The following is a 21,677-nucleotide window of genomic DNA, read 5'->3' as shown; positions in this document are numbered from 1 at the left end:
TAAAGAAAGACGAATTACGAAAAAAAATATGCATATTGTGCGAGTTGTCCGGAAACGATGTTTAACAACTTGTAGTTACATCTAATTGATATTTACGTTGCTTGTGTAGTTTGTTTATTAATGCAAATTATAATTGCTTTTGTATATAAAACCTCCGTGTTTGGAGCTTTGGAATCGATCTTAACGAAAATATAACACCTATTTGCAGAAATATTAAACTCTCTCGACCTGATATTATTTTATTAAAATATAACAAATAATTCATTATATATAAAAGGAAAATCTAGATCGGTTAAGAAATTATTACAGTTTATGTTCAATTAATAAGATCATAAATTTAAGACAGATATAAATATATCTTTTTACACATCGTGAAATGATGCGCAATGAAACAGCGTTGGACAGTTTTAAACATTCGTCGTACATTATGGTTGAAAATTGCATTTAATTAACGCGAACTGACGATGGTACTTCTGGTAACATTATGATTACATTCTACACACAATGCGCAAGAGCTGGGATATTAGTTTAAAATTTTGTCCTAGCTCTGGCCACGATAATTTGTCACCCTTTGTTGTAACTCCCCCAGTTGCATCGGATTGTAATTATATTGTATTATACGCGATGGTTTGTGTGCAACTGCCACTAAATGGTAAGTAATAATAATAACGCGTGACATTTTCGCCGATTATTATCTCTTTGCGCTAATCGCGTAATTTTTACGCTATCGATAACATTGACGGTAATTAAAGTGGTGAACCGAAGAGGAAAAGGGGGTTTGACGATTTCAACCCTATTAACCAAAGCTGTAGTGCAATTTCCAATTTCCATTTGTAATTAATAATATCGAATAATAGCACAATTTACGAGCATGAGTTATTTTGCGACGTCTCATTATGTATATACACGTATAATTATATATCGATTATATTTTATCATAAAGTTTTTCGCTCTTTTTATTTTTTAAATAAAAGAAGATGAAGAAACGTCGTTCTTTTTTTAGAAGCTACGAGAATCTCTTATACAGCTGAATATAATTCAGAAAAATTGAAATACATTTTCATGATGATCGCGAATTAGCGAAGAGAAATGGAACTGGGATCTTCTAGATTCTCCGGTGTGCATCGCAAGATTGGAATGCCGAGCCGTGATTGACTCGTTTATTTCGCGACGCGACGCGTATTGGCGATACGTATAGCCGCGATAAATTATAGATTGGATCGCGATTGTGAACACACGCGATCGAACGTGGGACACCGTCACGATCGTTGCTACAAATCAAGTTGCTAGACATTGTTCCGGTGTCGTGTCGCATTAGCGGGCTGTATCATTACGTGATGCCACCGCCCGATGCGATTTGTCTTATCGGATCATGTTAATGGTCCATAGTGAAACGTTTCATCAGAGGTTCTCGTATTTAAATTGGAGCGTTTATATTTAACAAAACAGATTTTTATGTGTTCGATTCTTTGTTAGAGATTCGTTTATTCAAAATTTATTTAAATTTTAAATATTATTACTTTTTTTCTTTGCAAAAGAATTTCTATTTATTAGGAAAGAATTTTGTGATTTCCGAAATATAATAACTGTAAAATGTATAGCGATTGTATTAAATAATAACATTTAGATTCTATTACATAATAATTTGTAGCCAACTAAAAATATAATATAAAGTGCTTTTATGATATTTTTGATGTATTTTTTTTTATAAATCTACTTTTTCTCGACAAAAAGTTTATGGTGTATAACTTTCTTATATCTTTAATGGATATTTTAATCATTTGCGGCTTATCAGAAAATTGAGTTGAAGGATATTTTCAATGGGATTGATTTTCTCTCTTGTTTTCTGATGAAGGTTCTTCCGAAGTTTCCTGATTACAAGATCTTGCTTACTTTCGAAACGTTTCATATTTAATGCAAATATGCTTTGCGAATTTGAGCACCGCTGCTTCGAATAATTCAACAATGTAAATGCTGCACGTCTCGTCATTCCAGTCAGCTCGAACATTGGAGTATTATAAATTATTAGCGAAGTGTTTATGTTCGCCTATAGATTGGCTACGCCCGTGAATTATACAAAGCTTCTGACGTCAAATCATCCATCTTCATTATTCTTTGATCATTTCGGGATCATCATTTCGCTTCTCTATCGAAATCGATTTTTAATTTTTAAACGAAGGGACGATTATTCTGGACATTAGTACATCCTTATGTCACGCTGTCCCATCGGACGAATGCTCCGGAGAGCTATCGGAAGTCAAGAATATTCCCTGGTAAATTCCTCACCGAGTTATGCGAGCGTGCAGTCCCGTCACGCCGTCGGATTTAGCTGTCTTGATCGTCTATGTTATATCGCCATCAGAGAATATCAGATATCGGATCAGACATGCCTCCTCTACGTGACTTTCCTCCGAGACGTGAATTTTCGAATCGTGTCACGCGCGAATTGAAATTAAAACTGCAATGCTTATATTAACATTTGTACCGGCATGCTTGTCACCGTTCTTTTTATTGATAGAACTTTCTATATCAGAGTTAGAGCCAAAGTCTAGCTTTATATTAATAAAAAAAAAAAAATTTACATAGATTACATTTCGAGGTTGTAAATAATAAAGAGAAGAAAAGAGAGATTGATATTTTAGTTTAGTTATATGTAAAATTAATTCAACTATAATTTAATTAGTTAGAGCGACAGAAAGACTCGAATTAAGGAATGATTCATTCATCTGCAGAAGATCTAATTCGATATCTTCGAAATAAAGATTTTTCTCTATTCAACCCCTTTTTCTTTACTAAGAATCCTGCGTTCTTTTATGTTCTATTAACCCTGTTACGCCGCAAATTACTTGTTTGATCATGTCTCGAACGTTGACCCGTCGCCATCGAAGCCCGACAGGATCAATAAATCCTTTTCTTTCTTTTTTCGCGAGTAATACTCTATTTTCACCTAAACTCAAGATACATCCAGCACTTTTTTTACCCTAGAAGCAACATATTTATACAATAGATTTTTAGAAATAAAAATATTTTTAATACTATGTATATATCTTTATTGTTGTAATTTTGAAAATTAAAGGAATAAATTATGATGCGCAAAAAGTCGGGGTACACATTTAAATCTTAACTCGGCACGTTCAGAAGCATTGTTTTCTTTTTCACTCTATTGCTGCACCCCTGTCTGCCATCTGAAACTCCACTTTGCGGCGAGACTCCGGGTAGAGAGTCCTGTCAAACTTTTAACGGACATTTCCGTGCGCGACATTGCCGATCGATGTTGAGTTTCCTCGCGCTTTGACGACGGCGTCCCCTCGAGGACTCTCGAGTCCGTCATTCCTTCCTTCCTTCCTTCCTTTTCCGTTGCTTCTTCCGGAAAGCGTGAGCTGGCGTGTCGCGTCGACGTTAAAGAACCATCATCATCAAAACTCTTCGCGTTCCGTCTTGGATATATATCCGCCTAAATTCGAAAAAATTGAAATTATCGAAACCGAGATAAAAGTGGCACGGAAAACTTTGTCCGATACGAGAGATGGATTTTATCGAAGACAAGATGCCGTCGTTATCGGATATTTTGTCAACCGTAAGCGTCCCTTGACAGACGATCAGCGATTTATCCCTGAAGAAAGTTCGATGGGAAATCACCACCTGTCCTAGTAATCTCCTTAACTTCGCCATTAAAGATTTTATAAGATTCACGATTTTTAACTTTTATTATGTAATAAAAATGCAGTTGAGATTGGAACTAAATAATTATCTAATAATAATTAATTGGTTAATAATAATATGTGTCAATTTAAAACCACGAATAAATAAATTTCACTTACATGTAATTATTAAATAAAATATTCAAATAAATTATTCTCATTGATTTTAATTAGGATTTTACTGAATTGTAATACACAACAAATATAATTAATAATTCGAGGAATTTCGTTTACGATATTTACATAAGTTTTCTGTTTATCCTTAGATGAAAGCATTCAATATTCGAATAATACCCGTAGTTTCCTCACCATTTTATCGTATAGTGATAACCAATCGCGTTGAACGTGTGTCGCGACTTTTAAAAACCCCTGTCACGTATATTGAGAAATATATCTTTACGTACCGGCGAGTTTCGCCGAGTTTTCCGAGCCGTTTTCCGCGTGCCCGCTTCATTGCGAGGATATCTTCCGCGCCGCTCTATAGCCGAGGGGAAAGATTTCCGTGGATTCCGATTCGGGGTTGCTGCATAGCCGGCAAAGTATTTCTGTGCCAGATGGTGCACGCGGCCGATCCCGTATCGACGGCCGGGATGAGTCATGTCAGATTTATGCCGTTCCGAACGTGGCGGGAATTCCGCCGAATTCTCGCGGATCGAGACTTCCTTATGACTGCACATGCACAAAGAGAATACTTTCGCGACATGTCCCATTCTTATCCTGTTCTCAGCTTAGTCCCAACTACGATTCTTATGTTGAATCTTATCAATATATATGTATACGTTATAAATAATTATGATTATTTTCTTCGAATTTACGAATAGATACATTAATGGACATTATAATGCACTGATAAATGTGTCTACTATTATTGTCTTTTAATTTTTACATTTTTTATGTTTTTATTTTCTTACATTTTATATTTAATGTATTATATATATTATTTTAGTTTCATATCTCACAATCGTCTTAATCGTCATTTTGACAAAATTGTCATTTTAAATGCTCTTATTTTGCTTTTTGTCGAATTAATAGACACTAATAAATAATCAAAGTTTACCTAAATGTATCTATTTGTCAGTTACTGCTACATTATTCTAATTTTTATTGTCCAACACTATTAAAAATAAAAATAATTTAACGCGAACACCTTGTTGCGGCTCTGTGCCTTATCGTTATTTATGTTTGATCAACCACGATCTCTCGTTAGACATGGAGTATAGACGTTTTTATGTTATATTCTATTATTTAATATATATCAATACGTTTAATAGTAGAACCTTTTTTGGATTTTCTTAAATCCATTTAACTTGCGAATCGCTGATTTATACACACCTCCTTTTAGAATAATTATTACGTTTCAGGGAGAAATTAATCCCAAGATTGAACACGCATTTCGAATTTTGGCACGCGGTTCAAGCCACTCGTTCGTTTGATCGTCCGCCGTCGGATTGTCTGTCGTCGACGCGAGTTTCATCGTCGTCGAGTTCTCTTTAAGTCTCGCAATCAACTGAATCATTAGTCGCTCTTGCTCGTTTCTCTAGGATGTGCGCCTCTAGCCCGTCCGATCCAAACGGATGTGCAAGGCAGTACTGGGTGGATTTAATTAAATTCAAGACGACGCTCGATACCACCGGCGTTCTCTCCACCTTCCCGAAATATCACGAGGCATCGAAACTATTTCGCAGCTGAGATAGAGGCATATCTGAGTTATGTAATCGTTACGAACTCGATATATGTCTGAAATTTGTATAACATAATTATTGGTTGTGATTAAAGGAGAAAACATGATCGAATATTAAATAGTCTACATATAAATCTTTATAAAAAAAGTTCTTTGACATCTTATTTTTTATGACCGTTATTTCAAAAATAACATCTTTATTTAAGAGAGATTTAACCTTTTTTTCCTAAAATTTCTAGATACAAAAATTTTTTTTATAATGCAAATTATTATACTTGCAATATATATATTGTTACTTACACAATTTTTACTTTGCATAATTCTCTGATTAATCTTCTTTTTAAATGATTATTCACTGATTCTGATGCAGTCTGCTCTGTTTCGCACCAAGTTCTATTAGATTGTAAATTTTCTCGTCACGCGAGATTGCGGAGGTGATTCTATCTCGGCTTCAAAAATCTTCGTAAACAGGCTCGCCGTTGGCGTAACGGCGCTGAGAGAACGTAGCATGCAAATAGAATCCACCTGCACACACCTGCCTTGCCGCAACTTTCGCATTGGCTCTTATCGCGAGATGCCTTCTCATGAAAACCGATCAACATTGCGGCCCGTAACTTCGTCGGCTTTCATGTAATCGTTCCGCGGAGACTTGGTTAGATGGCGTGTTAGTGAGTGGATGTATGGAAGGATTGTGCGGTGTGATAAAGCGAATTGTGAGAAGATAGAGAATAGCGAAAGTGAGCGTAGAGTAGTGGATAGGTGGTTTGGAGGGCTCTGAATAAGGGCGAGTGGAGGCGGACCTAGGGGTAGTCGTTTTCATACGTATTTTGGCCGGGAAAAGCGAGCGGTAGCCGTTAGGTTATGGCGTCGCGTATCCCGACGAGCGCGGGAAGCGCGGGCGATACCGGTAATAGCGGTAGCAGCGGTAGGGCGGGTAAGGTAGGTAGGAGCAAGACCGACAGCAAAGCGGATAGCAAACAACGTAAACTTGAGATAGGCAAATCAGTGTCATTTAGAGATGAAGTGGAGATGAAACGTGATTTAGGTATATTGAGAGATGAAATGAAGGAAATGAGGGAACAGATATCCAAGGAGGTAGGTAAATTTGAGGAGATAAAGGAAAGTTTCGCACAATACGTAGAGGAAATAAAAGGTAAGGAAAGAAAAAACGAGGAAAGAATAAAGGGAATTGAAAATAAATTGTTTGAATTGGAAAATAGGTTAGAGCGATGCGAGAAAGGTGAGACAGATATCGGTAGCGAAAGCGAAAGTCAAAGTCAGAGAAGTGTTAGCGAGAGCAGATTTTCTAGAAGGAGCAGAGGGGGAAGTAGCTATGCGAGATCCCTAGTAAGCGAAGGTGGGCTAAGTGACATAGAGGTAGGCAAGCTTAAGAGATGGATGAAAGATAAAGAAAAGGAAGATAGAAGGAATAATGTGGTAATTAGAGGGATAAATTTAGAACAAGAAAGAGACTGGAAGGAATGGGCGCAGAATTTTTTAAGAGATAAATTAGGTGTAAGATGTAAAGTAATAAATGTGAAGAAAAGTGGCACGGTTACCGTAGTTAAACTGGAGGAGGAGGACAAGAAAGAAGTGATGAGGAATAAGTACAAACTAAAGGGTGGAAATATATTCATTGAAAATGATTTAACCTGGGAGGAAAGGAAGGTACAGGAAGAAATTTATAGGTGGGTTAAGGTACAGAAAAGTAATGGGGTAGATGTTAAGGCAGGTTATGCGAGAGTGAGAATAAATGGAGTGTGGAAATCGTGGGAGGAGGTATCGAGGAATTTGGAAGATAGTGACGGTAGTGGGGGTAGTCTAGCGGCAGGAAGGGATGAGGGGAGAGCAAAAGAAAATTTAGCGAAGTGAGCCAGAAGGTGGTAGAGATAAGAATAAGGGAGGATAAAAGGAAAGGAAGGGATGAAATTAGGAAGGAGGAGAAGGTCAGTGAAACGACGATAAGAGGTAGGAAAATCCTATTTTGGAATGTGGCAGGAATAATTAACAAGGATAGCGATTTTTGGGATTATATTACAGATTTTGATTTCATAAGTTTGAGTGAAACATGGATTGATTCTGTTAGTTGGGAGACAATCAAAGTAAGATTACCGGATACGCATATTTGGATGTGTAGTAATGCTATTAGGGTCAATAAGAAAGGAAGGGCAAAGGGAGGTTTTATTTTAGGTAAAAGGAAGGGATGGGGGAAGGAAGGATTAGAGTTGATCAAGAAGGAAGAGGAAGGTTTAGTTTTGTCAGAAATACTTGAGGAAGGTGAAATAACAAATATCATATCAGTATATAATAGGGAGGGTTGGAACAAGATGGAGGAGACGTTAGATCGGTGGGTAGAAAAAGTAGATAGAGAATTTGTGATTATAGGAGGAGATTTTAACATCAGAACAGGAGAATTAGGTGGCGGGGAGGAAGAGGAGGGAGGGTGGGAGAGGAAAAGTAAGGATTCATTAATAGGTAATGGAGGCAGGAACTTAGTAGAATGGGTTCAAAATAAGGGATGGTACTTGCTGAATGGTACAACAAAAGGTGATTGGGAAGGTGAATTTACATTTATAGGTGCTAGGGGTAGCTCCGTAATAGATTATATGATTGTTTGCGAAGAAATGCATGATAGAATTAAGGAATTTAGAATAGATGCGAGGGTGGACTCAGATCACATGCCTTTAGTCGCGATGTTAGATGTAAGTGATAGGGCGTTAGGTAAGAATCAAAAGGTACAGAGAGAAGATGAGGAAGGTAGGAATGAAGAGGCAAGATGGAAAATATGTTGGGATAGGGAGGCTATTGAAAGCTATAAAGAGAAAACTGAGGAGGCTATCTGGGAGGATGATTATCAGGAATTGTCAATTGAAGAGAAGTGGAACAAACTTAAGAAGATAATTCAAGAGTCTATGATAAGGAAGGAAATAATAATTAGAAAGAGGAAGATTGGTTATAAGGACTGGTGGGACAGAAACTGCACTAGGAAGAAAAGAGAAGTGAAGAGGATGTACATGAAATGGAGAAAAGGAAAGGTAGGAAGAGGAAGGTATTTGGAGGAAAGAAGTAATATGAAAGCGATGTTTGAACAGAAGAGGAAGGAGAAAAGAATCAAAGAAGAAGAGGAATTGAAGACCCTAAGGCAAGGAGCAGAGGTCTGGAAATTCATTAATAGGAAAAGAAAGAAAAAGGTGTGGAAGGAAAATAAAATTGAGGGTGCAGAATGGATGAAGTATTTTAAGGAGCTTCTCGGAGGTACAGAAGATATGGCGGAAGACAAGGTAGGAAATAATAGCATGGGAACTGAAGAAGAAAGACCTGTTTTAATAGGTTCACAGTTGGAGGAAGAAGAAATAGCTAAGGCGGTGAGAAAATTGAAGAAAAACAAGGCTGTAGGTGTGGATGGTATACCGCTTGAAGCTTGGCTGTATGGAGGCAGGGCAGTTAGGAAAGGTCTAATAGAGGTTCTAAATCAGGTCTGGAAGGAAGGAATCTTACCAAAGGACTGGAGGACCTCGATCATAGTCCCGCTGCATAAAAGAGGGGACGAAAACATAGTAGGGAATTATAGAGGTATTTCTCTTTTATGCTCGGCTTACAAAATATATGCTGAAATTATCAGAGGAAGGTTAGAGGAATCTGTCGAGCAGAAAGGTTTGCTACCAGAAAGCCAAGCCGGTTTTAGACGTGGTAGATCAACTATAGACAATATTTTTGTGCTGGATCATCTAACTCAGAAGGAAGAAAGGAAGGGTAGGAAAGGCAAAGTTTATGCACTCTTCGTGGACCTGAAGGCAGCTTTTGACAACGTTGAGAGAAGACAACTCTGGAAGATTCTTAGGGAAATGGGAATAGAAGAAGAGCTTATAGGAAAGTTAGAAAGGATTTACGAGATCACAAAGGTAGCGATTAGAACAAAGAAAGGCGTAACGAAGGAATTTTTTATAACAAAAGGAGTTAGGCAGGGCTGTGTTCTGAGCCCGCTTCTATTTAACCTGTATATTGCGGAGATTAGGAAAGCATTAGAAGTAAGAAACATAGGCGGCGTGCAATTAAGAGATGTAAGAGTGTGGTCGTTAGAGTATGCAGACGATATGGTATTTTTAGCAAAGAATAGGGATGCGATGCTAGATATGATGGATACAATTAGGAGATTTTTTAGGAAAAGAAAAATGACTTTATGTACGGATAAAACTAAGATGGTGGTGTTCAATAAGAAAGGTAGGGAAAAGGTAGAAAAATGGAAATGGGAGAATAAAGAAATCGAAGAAGTCAAGACGTTTAAATATCTAGGGTTTGTATTTAATAGGAATGGTAAATATACAGAGCATATTAAAGAGTTGTGTAGGAAAGGCAGGATAGCGGCTAACAGGACGTGGGGGCTAGGAGAAAGAATTTGTAGGAATGATTTTATTAGAAGAGGGATGTTATTTAGATATTTAGTTAGGAGCGTGATTTCATATGGGGTGGAATTATGGGGCTGGGAAGAAAAGAAAAATTTAGAAAAGATATTGTTGGATTACGCTAGATGGGTTTTCAAATTAAAGTTTTGCACGCCGAGATATATAATGTCTAGAGAACTAGGGTTGAGCAAATTAAGGATAGGATGGGGAATTAGGGCTATGAAATTTGAGGATAAGGTCAGGGAAACAAATGAGGAAAGGTGGATTAAAAAGTGTTGGCTGGAGAAAGAAAGTAATGATTGGAACGATAGGTACGGTAAGGAAAGAGAGAAATATTTTAATAGGAACGGTTGGAGTGTTGTGGCGGTGGAAGCCTTGAGAAGGGAGGGGAGAAATTTAGGTAAAGAAATGCGGAAGAGGGATGAGGATGTACAGAGGCAATTAGAGGGAAACAGGATTTTAGAGGCAAGGTATAATAAGAAATATAAGGAGCTAAGTATAGATTTGGAAGGCCCAAGTTACTTAAAGTTGGATAATTTAGACAGGCAGGGTCTCGGGGATAGTATCAGAGCGTTGTTAAATTTAAGATGCGGGAACTTAGAATCAGGTAACAGATATTGGCTAGATGAAGAGAAACAAATGTGTATTTTTTGTAATGAAGGCAAAGATAATATGAACCACTATGTTGAAGATTGCGTTAAGACAAAGGAATGGTTTACAGTATTAGGAAAGGATAGTAAAGAAAGGTTGGAAAAACTTTGGAATGATAAATTGGACACCACCAAAGCGAAGGTATTGTTGAAAGTCGTTAGGGAAAGGAATGCGAAAGAAAAAGAAGATAGATATAGAATGTCATTAGGCTGTGAGATAGGCTGTGAGGATAGAAGATAGTGCAATAAGATATAATGGTATAATTTATAATAGGATTTTGGATATTTGTGTATGCGTGGATTGAATGCAAGTATGAGTGATTAAGGATTGATGTAAACCAAGTCCACTTTCTGGCTGTATTGCTAAAGTTAATAAACATATATATGTAATCGTTCCGCAAGCGAACCGCAGTCTAAACTTTGCTCGCTCAACATTTGAAGTTACGCCACGGCGAAAATAATGCAGAAAATAGGTGATGCGAAGCAAACGACGCGATAACGAAAACGTCAACAACTGTCATTTACCAAGTCATCGATCAGTTGAAATTGACCTATAGACTATTATCACATAAATATGATTTAATTTTTGCCCTTTCGGACATGAAATTACAATTAACTGTACAAAACCAAAGTGACCGCGATGTAATTATATTTCGCGTTATTTTATTCGTATTTTATTCCGCTTCGATCACTTTATTTTGATTCCAATATATATGTGTCTAATGCACGATGTATCTTTTACGCTTTATTAATTATTGTTATATTATTACATAAAAGTAAGCACGACTAAGAACGCTTTTTAAAATTGCGCAATTTTTTAGATAAATTCTGTTAGACTGAAAATTCCGACAGCTGCAAAATTTCAATATGCATCCAGGGTTTATTGCAAAAAGAAAATTTGGCCTCTCTTGAATTTCATTTCATTTCAGATATATATCCAGAGTTTATTGCAAAGAGAAAATTTGGTCTCTCTTAAATTTCATTTCACGTAATTTCCTTCCTTCGACACCGTGACGTCACATATAGCGGCGAATGGTATCCCGAGCTTTAATGCACTAAAACCACGGTGTCGCGCGCTTGATTTCCCTATTTAGCTTATCGCGGGCCTTTGTCACAGACACTAGGAACACTGTGAGCGCGCTGCCTCGTGATTTTGCACGTAGCAACCTATCCGTTGCACGTGAAAGAGGAAGGGAGGGACGTTAGATTGCGGATTGCAGTCGCAGCGGTGGCCGGCGGCAGTCCCGGAAATTGCAACTGCAAGCGGACCGGCTCGTAAACTCGGGAAATTCGCTGACGCTCTCTCGTTGCGAGAGGAGAGGTAGAGGGACGAACGAAGCGCATCAGGAGGCAACCGAGAGGAGATGTCGTCTTGCGTGGATCAAGTTTCGTCGTAATTTCTTGCCGCGTACTTTGCTCGTAAACCTTAAGTGAATTAGAACGCAAACGTGGTTCGGGAAACTTGTCATGTTTCATGTCGAGGTTCGATTTTCGATTTTAAGGGTCGCCGTAAAAGAATTGAGGCAATTTCCTGAAAAAATTAGCCCGCCTTCTTGGAGAAACGTGAAAACGAGAGAAAATGAAATATCTTGGAAAGAATAATTTACGAATGAAAAAAATTTTAAAAGATGGTAAATTCATGATTACGTAACAATGTCGAGTTTCTTCAAGCATAGAATTACTAGAAAAATTTGTCTTCAAAATTCTAGATTTCTAGTTGGTTTCGAGTTTATAATTTTATTAACAAACTTCATGATACACAATAATGTGAAATTTCGAATTCTATTTTTTTCTTTTTTTTAGGGCGTTTAGCATTCAAGCAAACTGCTGTTGCAATTGAGTTAAAAGATACATAGCCTCATCCTAGATCTAGAATTAAGGAAAAATATTGATACAAAGGTGCAGTAAACGCTCGCGGCATGAGAAAATCGCTTTTAAAGTTCGAGGCCGTGCCATTACATCAAATTTCCTAGGAAGTCTCTATATCGAGAGGTCGGGAAATTTTTGCGAGATGAGCAAGGGAAACGCCGCCGGATGGATCGGCATCCGGTTTAATTCTCGGAGATTCTTCGATCGAGTCGTTACACAGGATGTATCACAGGATCCTTTTCCTGACTTTCCACTATTTAATACAACTCTAATGGTATTAACTTTATCGAATTCGGCTTTGTCAGCAGTTCTCAGATTATTTTAACTGTGGTTATTTTACCTAGTTTTTACTGAGCAAATATTTTTTTTTCTTTATAAGTCTCTACTGATTTTAATCAAAGATTTAACTCAAATTTTGCGGTGGAATCAGGATTTTATTAAAAATTTTGTAATCATGAACGCATAAATTATGTATCCAAAATGATTATTAAGCATTCCCCATTTAGTTTTTGTTAACAAGTGAATATTTGTTTTTCATATTTAACGAGAATTTTCAGAAATATTTACATTCATGTACGTGAAGTAATTTATTTAACATAGATTAAATCAAAGCTTTTATTTTTTTACTTCAGCGATATTTAATTATGAATTTACCGAAAAAATTATGTAATTTTTTTCTTCTATTATACATTGAATAAATTAATTTGTTTCTACGATATTATTTACGTACAAATTAATGAAATATACTTTATTATTTATTAGTCTTGTAAATAATGAAATTGAAGATAGTCGAAGGATCGTCCTTAAAGGGAAATTCTTTCCAAGATCAGAAGAAGCACAACTAAAAGCATTCATATACCCTGCGGTCTCCTCGGAAATAAATGTAATTCGTTTTGCAAGCAATTTGAATGTAAATGACACTATTGCTGTATACTTGATAATTGAGTTAGAAATTCTGTTCCTCGAAGCACAAATCTCTGTCGCGATTAGACGGTCGAACGGTCTTCTAATCGCTCTCTCAATTACGGAGGCGTTGCACAGTCAGCCTTGTAATAGCTGCGTGTAGTTGCTGCGATGTGCAATCAATAGATAATAATTGGATGCGTACGTGTTACGCAGGAAGCGATATACTCCCGAGCTCGACATTAACTTTGGAATCGCTAATGTAAATCGATCGCCAGCTATAGCATTAATACGGTTTTACGATTAATATATCAGATTAAACGCGAAAGACGCGCGCGAGAGGAAGCAAAGCTGTGACATCTATCATCATGCAAATATTATCACTGCAATGTACTTACAAAATAGCACCGCGATAATCTGCACAACCACTTTTCCTTGAAATGTCATCATCGATCAGGCCAAATGCCTGCTTTTTGTTGCATCTCTTTAATGTAATTTTTAACGTGTTCACACGCATGCTAGTATTTCTTATTTCTTCTTTTCTTGTATTACAGATACGCGGATCGCTCGTACAGAACCCACCCGCGCGGTTTGATCATATACGGTCAACCTACCATCGTACCGAGTTTAGCCGCGGGTGGCAATGTATCCTCGACGACGCTACTCACAATATTGGCCAAGGGCCTCACGAACGCGTCCAAATCCGAGACGGTGCCGGTCAGAAACCTGGTCGCCGGCAGTGGAACCACGCGAGAGCTTCCGGTGGCAAATGCGACTAGCAACGCAACGATGCCACGGTGTCCCCTTATCCCACCGAATTTGGGTAAGTGAAAAAATTGGCGGAGATATTGACCTGTAATCAGTAGGGAGGATTTTTTAAAAGCAAAATTACAACCCGCGTATCGCGAAATTGCCTTGAAACTTTGTTTTACGGTTTTACCACGCTTGAATTCGGGAATGAAAAATATCGTGGTAAACAAATTAATATGCAAATATTACAAATAGAGATATACATATAGCGAATTCGATTGGACTCACTAGTGCGCACTCGGTGCGCACAAGCCGTTGTACACTGATTTAATTTATAATATTTAAAGTAAAATGCAAATATTTTGATTGATTTGACTGAAATGCCCAATACATATTTTACCAAATAGTACAATAAAGATGAGGATTTTGTGATTTAACCCGTTTATATTAACCATTCATTTTATACATATATATACGTTGATTCGTGTACAACGGCTTTAATATACACTGAGTGCGCACTGGTGCGTCCAACCGAATTCTCTAATAGACAATTTATTAATAATCGCTCGATATCTATATTAGAAATTGTGACGTTTGCGTTCTTATTTATAGAAACAACAAATACGATAAATTTATTGGTAATATTTTCTTCCGTCGCGTTTCTCGAATTACTCCCGCCTCTTTAATTTATCATTTCATCGGCCATCTATTCTGTTCGCAGTTGGACCGGTGGTCGTTAGTAAGTCACCGCCACTGTTGTCCGAAATGGAGAAGTCATTCGTGGAGGTGAAGGCGGGCGGCACAGGTCGGCCCGCAGACTGCGTCGCCAGGCATCGCGTCGCCATAATCATTCCATTTCGCGATAGACCGCAGCATCTGCAGACCCTCCTCTACAACCTGCATCCGATCCTGCTGCGACAGCAGATCGATTATCAGATCTTCGTGATCGAGCAGGAAGGTAAGCGAGACTCGTGTGCGTCGCAATTAAATTGACCGGTCGCATGTTTGTTTCGCGAAAATCTTGGAGAACACTTTGATCCCTTTGCGAAACTGATCTCGACAAATAACCCGATATTAATCTTTACACGTTGATGCGGTTGATGATTAATTTAATTAAATATAATACCGAAATTGATGGGTTTCGTGGTGAACGTCGATATAATTTTCAAAAACAATTAAAATTAAACTATCATAAAGATGATAATAATTTTTGTTAAAAAGAAGGGATTATATATATATATAGCTTCAAGTCGCTGGCTGAACGATATTTCGGTATATGTCGGGAATCGTAAATTCTTATTCACCCTGAGCCATCCCGAATATATGCGACTGACGTGTGCATTCCGGTGTTTCGATAACATCCGTCGGAGCACACGGTTTGTTTCCGTAGAGCGGAATATAAACGTACGATCTTCCGCGAGCCTCTTCTCCTCGCTGGTGCGTGTAAGCCGATACTTTGCTACGATTTATTGCTGTCTAGCGGACGTTCCTCTTGCTCCCGTATTTTCCTGCTTGTCCCCCCCCTGCCCCGAGCGGAGATCCTCCTACCGAGAGGAAAATGCCGGGCGGAGAGAGCAAGAGTCGGGAGACGTTCGTATATACGAAAGAGGCCGTTACAAAGTTTCCGTCGTAGCCTCTAAGCTCTCCGACTTAATTTTTAATTAAATTTGTGTACGTCCTCTTATATCTCTCGCTCTTTCACCGACTCGACCCTTCTACGACTCGAGTAATCGACCGACCGTGCCAACGCATGGACCTCTCGAGAGAAACGACGCGAGATAATTTCACCGACACGGCGCGGCGCCCGCGCCGCTTAAATTTTAATGAAATTTTTTTAAAAACCTTTAGAATTCATAATATAATTCTCTCGCGCGGGTGTAGTTATTTCTGTCAGTTTATTTAATGACGGCCATATGCGAAGATACGGTTTCGCAAAAGCGTCTTTTCTCAGGTCGCTCCGACATCGGTTTTGCATCGTATAATTACATATTTCTTAAACCTTAATCACCAGGTTATGAATTATGTTATGAGCTGCTTTTACGACGCTCTGCGAAGTCGGTTGATGATTACAGATCGCTATACCGCAGTAACATGGAAAAGGGATGAAAGATGGGGAAGATAAACGTTACGAGTATTATCTCCAATTCATGAATGAAAGAAGTCTTTAAAGCGTGATATATATTCCAGAATTCTTCTTCCTCCAATTATAAATATAAATTGCCCAATATAAATGACGCCCAATATAAATTGTATCAAAGATTACATCAATTTTATATTGGTTAAAAGAGCGTCTTGACGATAATCGAAATCGTGGTCGTATTGTCTTAGCGATTATAATGGCCAGTAGAGTTGATTAATAAATCTTCTATATTACTCAAATACAAATAATTCGTTAAATATATTTTCTCTGTATTTAACATTATTATATTTATTGATTTGCAGAGATATTTATTATATTTATAATTAGATATAATTATAATTGGGGGAAGAAAAATTCTATAATATATATCATGCTTTAAAGACCTTTCATTCATGAATTGGAGATGATACTCGTAACGTTTATCTTCCCCATCTTTCATCCCTTTCCATTGTTGCTTATTATTTGACTGACGAAGTAAAAGTGATTTATTCTGATAGAAGATTTAATTAACAAATTATAAATACATGCTTAATTTCAGATAATTCTTGAAAATATTATACAAAAGCAAAATCTGTTCGGTTTGTTTCTAAGCAACTTGTTGGTTGATATCAGAGATATCAGAGTTTTGAGTAGGTAAGAGAAATGCAAAGAAAATTATCTTACGGGCAGATAGTAGCATTTTCTTCGGCCGGGATGCAGAATCTATCATTCTATTCAGTCACCCAAGAAAATGCGATTTATCTCGGCTATTGAAGGGCTGCGAGAGCAGGCTCGCACAATTTATCTTCATTAAAATTGCTCGACTAAGTTTGTTTACTTACCGCGTATGCGAGACGTCAAAATATGACTGTGATTAATTCTCTTGTTATTCCACGCAGCGCTTCTGTACACTTCCGGTCTGTGTATATGATGGCACAATGAAATTACATGCGAAGGAAGTTTCGTAACAATGTGAAACAAATTTGTCGCTAGATAATATATCCGATTCGTCATTGAATTTGATTTTACCACGTTGCGTATTTCGCGAATCTCTATCGCGTATGTATGTATCGGCAGAAAGCTCAAATACGAACAATTCTTCTGGGAAAAGCGGCGTACAATTAACGTTAATTTGAATGAAAGTAATATCATCTTTGCTGATATTAAATTGAAATTGGAGAAGGAATATGTTTTGAAATATCCTAAGTTCTTATTCACATTGAGCGGGGAGAATTTAAAAATCGTATTTAAAATTCACATATCGTTTCTACGTTTGATATCTTCGTTTGCCACTTCAAACAACGATCTCAAATCGGTTTAACTGAGCAATATTACTTCCGGCGCGCGTCCATTTTATCATACATTCAGAACGTCTCTCGAAAATGTCGGTGCAATTTAATATGGTTTCCGCTGGAAAGTTTCGAGTGTGGAATTCCTGATGGAATCCCAAATCGGATTTTATTCGCGTTTCTCCGCTCGGTATGCAAATGAATATACAAAAAAGAAAGAGAGACAGTAGTTGTTTCGCAATTTTTCAACGCGGTCGCACGTTTTGTGGTGAAAAGCATTGAATGAAAATACATTATCGCATCGATATTCATGAAGAAAAATATGGCAAATATACGTTAAATAATTTATATTGAATAATAATTAATGTAAGGTAATATTAATGTAACAGAATAATCATTTATTTTCCTGTAACTTTAATTCCTCGTAATATTTTCTCTAAATTAAAAAAAATGAAAAACATTTTTATTATAGAAGTATTTAAGAATCTTTATTTATTATTAATTTTCGACAAGTCGAGAACCAATTTTCGAAATAATTTAATGAAGATTGTATTCAAAGATCGTGAAAAAAATTGTATAGCTTTTACTGCAGAAGCATTTAAAGTTGATTGCTATTACGGCCCAATTTACGTTAATTTACTACAAATTGCCGATAAATGAATCCTCTCGTGATAATTTAATAAGGATTATACAATATGCGATTACCACCCTCCTGCAATTTTCCCGAAGCAAATAAAGAAGGATATTCCTCGTCGTCGTCGTAGAATTATTTCAATCGGATCGCTATTATGTCGTAATGACGTTAATTTACGGCAGATCGCCGGGCAATGAATTCTCGTGATAATTTAACGAAGACAATATTTCACTGGCGCCGGCGCGATTAATTACGGCGAAACAGCAACGATTTATTCTCGCCCGTTGCGTTGCGCGCGATTCCTTAGAAAATGCGCCGAACTGTTACTCACTGTCAGACTACTCTCGAAAAGCCCGTGTAAGTCAGGCTTAAGTGCTATCTAATCCTGCTGCAAGCCTGAGGGTCTAACTAACATTTTCCCCGTGATTCCCGCAATGCATTGTACTCGAGAACACCACGAGTCACGGTTATTCGTATATGCAACAAAAGCTGCACGTAAAATTCCAACAAAAAACTCATGCCCAATTAAAATTAAAAAATTCACCCTGTTGTATCGCGATATGGTTGTCGCAATTAAAGGATTCTTTTGGGCGGAAGAGAGATATGCAAACGCAGCAAATTTTGTTGATAACGAAAAAGTACATAGCATATTTAGTGTAAAAATAGCAGTAAAAGATGGTATAAGGCGCTATTACCCACTCTCTCTTCCTTCCAGAAGTAACATTTACATCACGTAGATGCAGATGTAGTATTTTAAGTCTAATTATCTCAAATTTACTGAGAACGTTGCGTAAGAATTTATTGAGCCATTATGCTGAAGTACCATAATAAAAAATATGAATTTAAGTTTATTAGTGTAATTTTTTAAATTTTTTAGCCAGTGTAATCTTTTTTTGCAACAAGTGCTAGATAAAACTTACCATTGTAATAATGTCTTGCGGAATTACACCGTCGATCTATATTGGTTTACGTGATGTCTTTCGAAGGTGTAATCACGTAATGGCATCAAAAAAGAATGAACCGAACGATAGGTCATGATTATCGCGAACGCAGCCCGCATATCCGCCATGCGGCATGGATATACCGTTACGATCGCACGTACGTGCAAAGTCACGGCCATTTATCGTCAAGTTGAGCTTAGAGAGGCTTAATCCAACCAGTCGTTCGTCAAGAAGACGATGCACCTGCGCGTTAACTAAAAATCGATAAAATAAAGTAAAGTTTACGTGATGCAGAAATATAAATATAATACGGCATAATAGCGATCCGATTGAAATAATCTACGACGACGAGGAATCCTTCTGTATTTGCTTCGGGAAAATTGTAGGATGCAAAAATAATACGTAAAAAAAAGAAATATAAATTCAATATACATATATCGAGATTATCAATCTTATACTGAAATATACATTTGATAGAATAAAAAATATAATTTCCTAATAGTATATATATACATATATATATACTCGAAATTGTAGAAATTGCTTTCGCACGCGATATTTTCATGAAGGGTGAATAAAGTGAATAAATTTTATATCATACTTTACAATAAATTTATTTGCGCGGACCGGAAACATATCGAATATAAAACGATGCGTATGTGCGTGTGAGTGTACGCGTGTGACGCGCGTGGTGTGTGCGCGCACTTACAAATTAACGCGACTTTAATTGTCCCAAATGGCTCGGACACGGTCGCGCTCGGCCGCAATTTTGAAATTCAAATTCCGAGTGCTCTCTCTATCCCTCTGTCTCTGTCTCTGTTTTCTAGAACTATGCCTCGGTTTGGGATTAAAGCGGAGTCAGCCCACCGAATACTTCACTTTTGCATAATTAGTGCCGCGCTGAATATTTATCGAATCAACGACGGGAGGGGATCGGCAGCGAAGTCGCGACTTCATTTGCAGTAAGCCCAGCCGATCAACTGTGCCGCGCCGCGGATCAGGAAATTAGATTCATGGCGTACTTCCTTCTGGCCCGAACAAAATCAATTTCTCGATACGGGATAAGAGCTCGGGGATATGTCGGAGAGGAGAGTTTCCATCTCGAGAGTGGCGCTAATCTCGCGAGTTTTCTCGATATTTCATATCCTTCCCGTTTTACGATTGAATTTTTCCTCGAAAACTAAATTTGACAGGAAAATACAGGTAACAAATACAGATAATAAAATACTCGTTCGTTCTTTTCATAATATAGAGGAGGATAATTATTTATAGGGATAGCAATAAATGTTGACGTAGTGTAGAAATTGTCTGAATAATACTTAATTTTACATCTATAGATCGATATTACCTGGATATATTGAAATGAATATTAAATGGGAATGGACATGTATACATTCATCCATTTATTACAAAATAAACAGCTATTTTTATAGTTTCAGCAATTTGTCATTTTGTATAAATTATGTAAATATTAACTTTGAATAAATATGTCTAGATCAGATAGTAGATTTAAATGGACGCGGATTTAAATATACACCGCCTGGATATAATATTCACAATTTCAGTCGTCGTCTGATATTAGTTTCGTGAAACAGAAGTGCGGAAGAGCAGCGAACGTTCCTCCGTGAATGTCTACTACCGGAAGAGGGGCAAGATTATCGAGGCGGGCAACTCTCTCGCGGACAATTAGTCGCACCTGTCGCCAGTCGCCGCGGCTTCGGGCACTCTCGCGATACAGAAATCCGCATATTAATAACGCGCTAGATAGAACTGTCGGAAGCACCGGCCTGCATCCGCACTCTTATTATCGTAACTGTATATACAATCATTAACGACGATCGTCCGGTCATCGATATCGAGGAAATCCGCCGTATCTCCGTCCATAAGCTCGATTATTACGATGAAAAACGCGATCGAGTTTTTTCTCGTGTTGGCGAGATGATGGGAAAAGACAGACTGCGAGACGACTGTGAGATGTCATTATAGTGAAATCTCTTGAATTCACGCAGGAAATTGCAATTTTTGTTGCACTCTTTTACTGTACTCTATTAGAAACGATTTTTCATGATTGACTATGATAAGTGATGGTTTCTATAAAATTATTTCGTTATTTCGCACATTGTAATAATTTCATCGAGTGACGCCTTCGGTTCGGATCAAAACGCGAATTCATGTGAGAAATATCGCGCACGCAGTTTCAGTGTGCTGTTGCAAAAAATTGTGAGAAATTACTTTACCAGCGATGGAAGTAACGAAAGCTGAAACACGTCGGACGCGAGGAGAACAACGTGGAATATTCCGGGAATTTAAATGTATACGGACGTATACCTACCTACAGCCGGAGATACAGATAGACGCCCGCGATGACGGCGCGCGTCCTTTTCTCCGTTCTGCGAACAAACGTGGCAGCGCATAACTTGATATTGCAGACACAATTCTTTCGGATGAATAAATAAGCGGCGTTCCTCTGCGAAAACGGATATATGGAAATGAATCAAGTTCGTCGCTAGTTGAGAGCGGTGTCTGTCGGGGACGACTCGGATACGATCTTAATTTTATCAGCATCGCGGGCGAAAGATGTTGATAAACATTTAATCGTCCGTTCGCCACCATCTCGCCGCACTTCCTCACGCCGCAACACGTTCTCATGCGTTACATTAATAATTACGGGATTAAATGACGATAAATTGATGGGAATGAAAGATAATAGCAACCAATGGAATTTCATTATTGGATA

At 37.7% G+C, this 21,677-nt stretch overlaps 1 protein-coding gene across 2 annotated transcripts in view; it reads left to right on the top strand.

The window, feature by feature from the left end:
* The window catches only part of LOC112464688 (beta-1,4-N-acetylgalactosaminyltransferase bre-4-like), a 74,088-nt gene that overhangs the window by 45,003 nt on the left and 7,408 nt on the right, over positions 1-21,677 (top strand). For both annotated transcript variants that reach the window (XM_025031827.1, XM_025031828.1), the window contains 2 exons: positions 13,762-14,030; positions 14,679-14,915. In XM_025031827.1, the coding sequence (XP_024887595.1) occupies positions 13,762-14,030; positions 14,679-14,915 (506 nt within the window). The remainder of the gene's footprint in view (positions 1-13,761; positions 14,031-14,678; positions 14,916-21,677) is intronic.

The sequence above is a fragment of the Temnothorax curvispinosus genome, unplaced genomic scaffold (assembly GCF_003070985.1).
Source record: "Temnothorax curvispinosus isolate PA1 unplaced genomic scaffold, ASM307098v1 QBEX01014453.1, whole genome shotgun sequence".
In the NCBI taxonomy this organism is placed as follows: domain Eukaryota; kingdom Metazoa; phylum Arthropoda; class Insecta; order Hymenoptera; family Formicidae; genus Temnothorax; species Temnothorax curvispinosus.
This window is presented reverse-complemented; position numbering and strand designations above follow the sequence as displayed.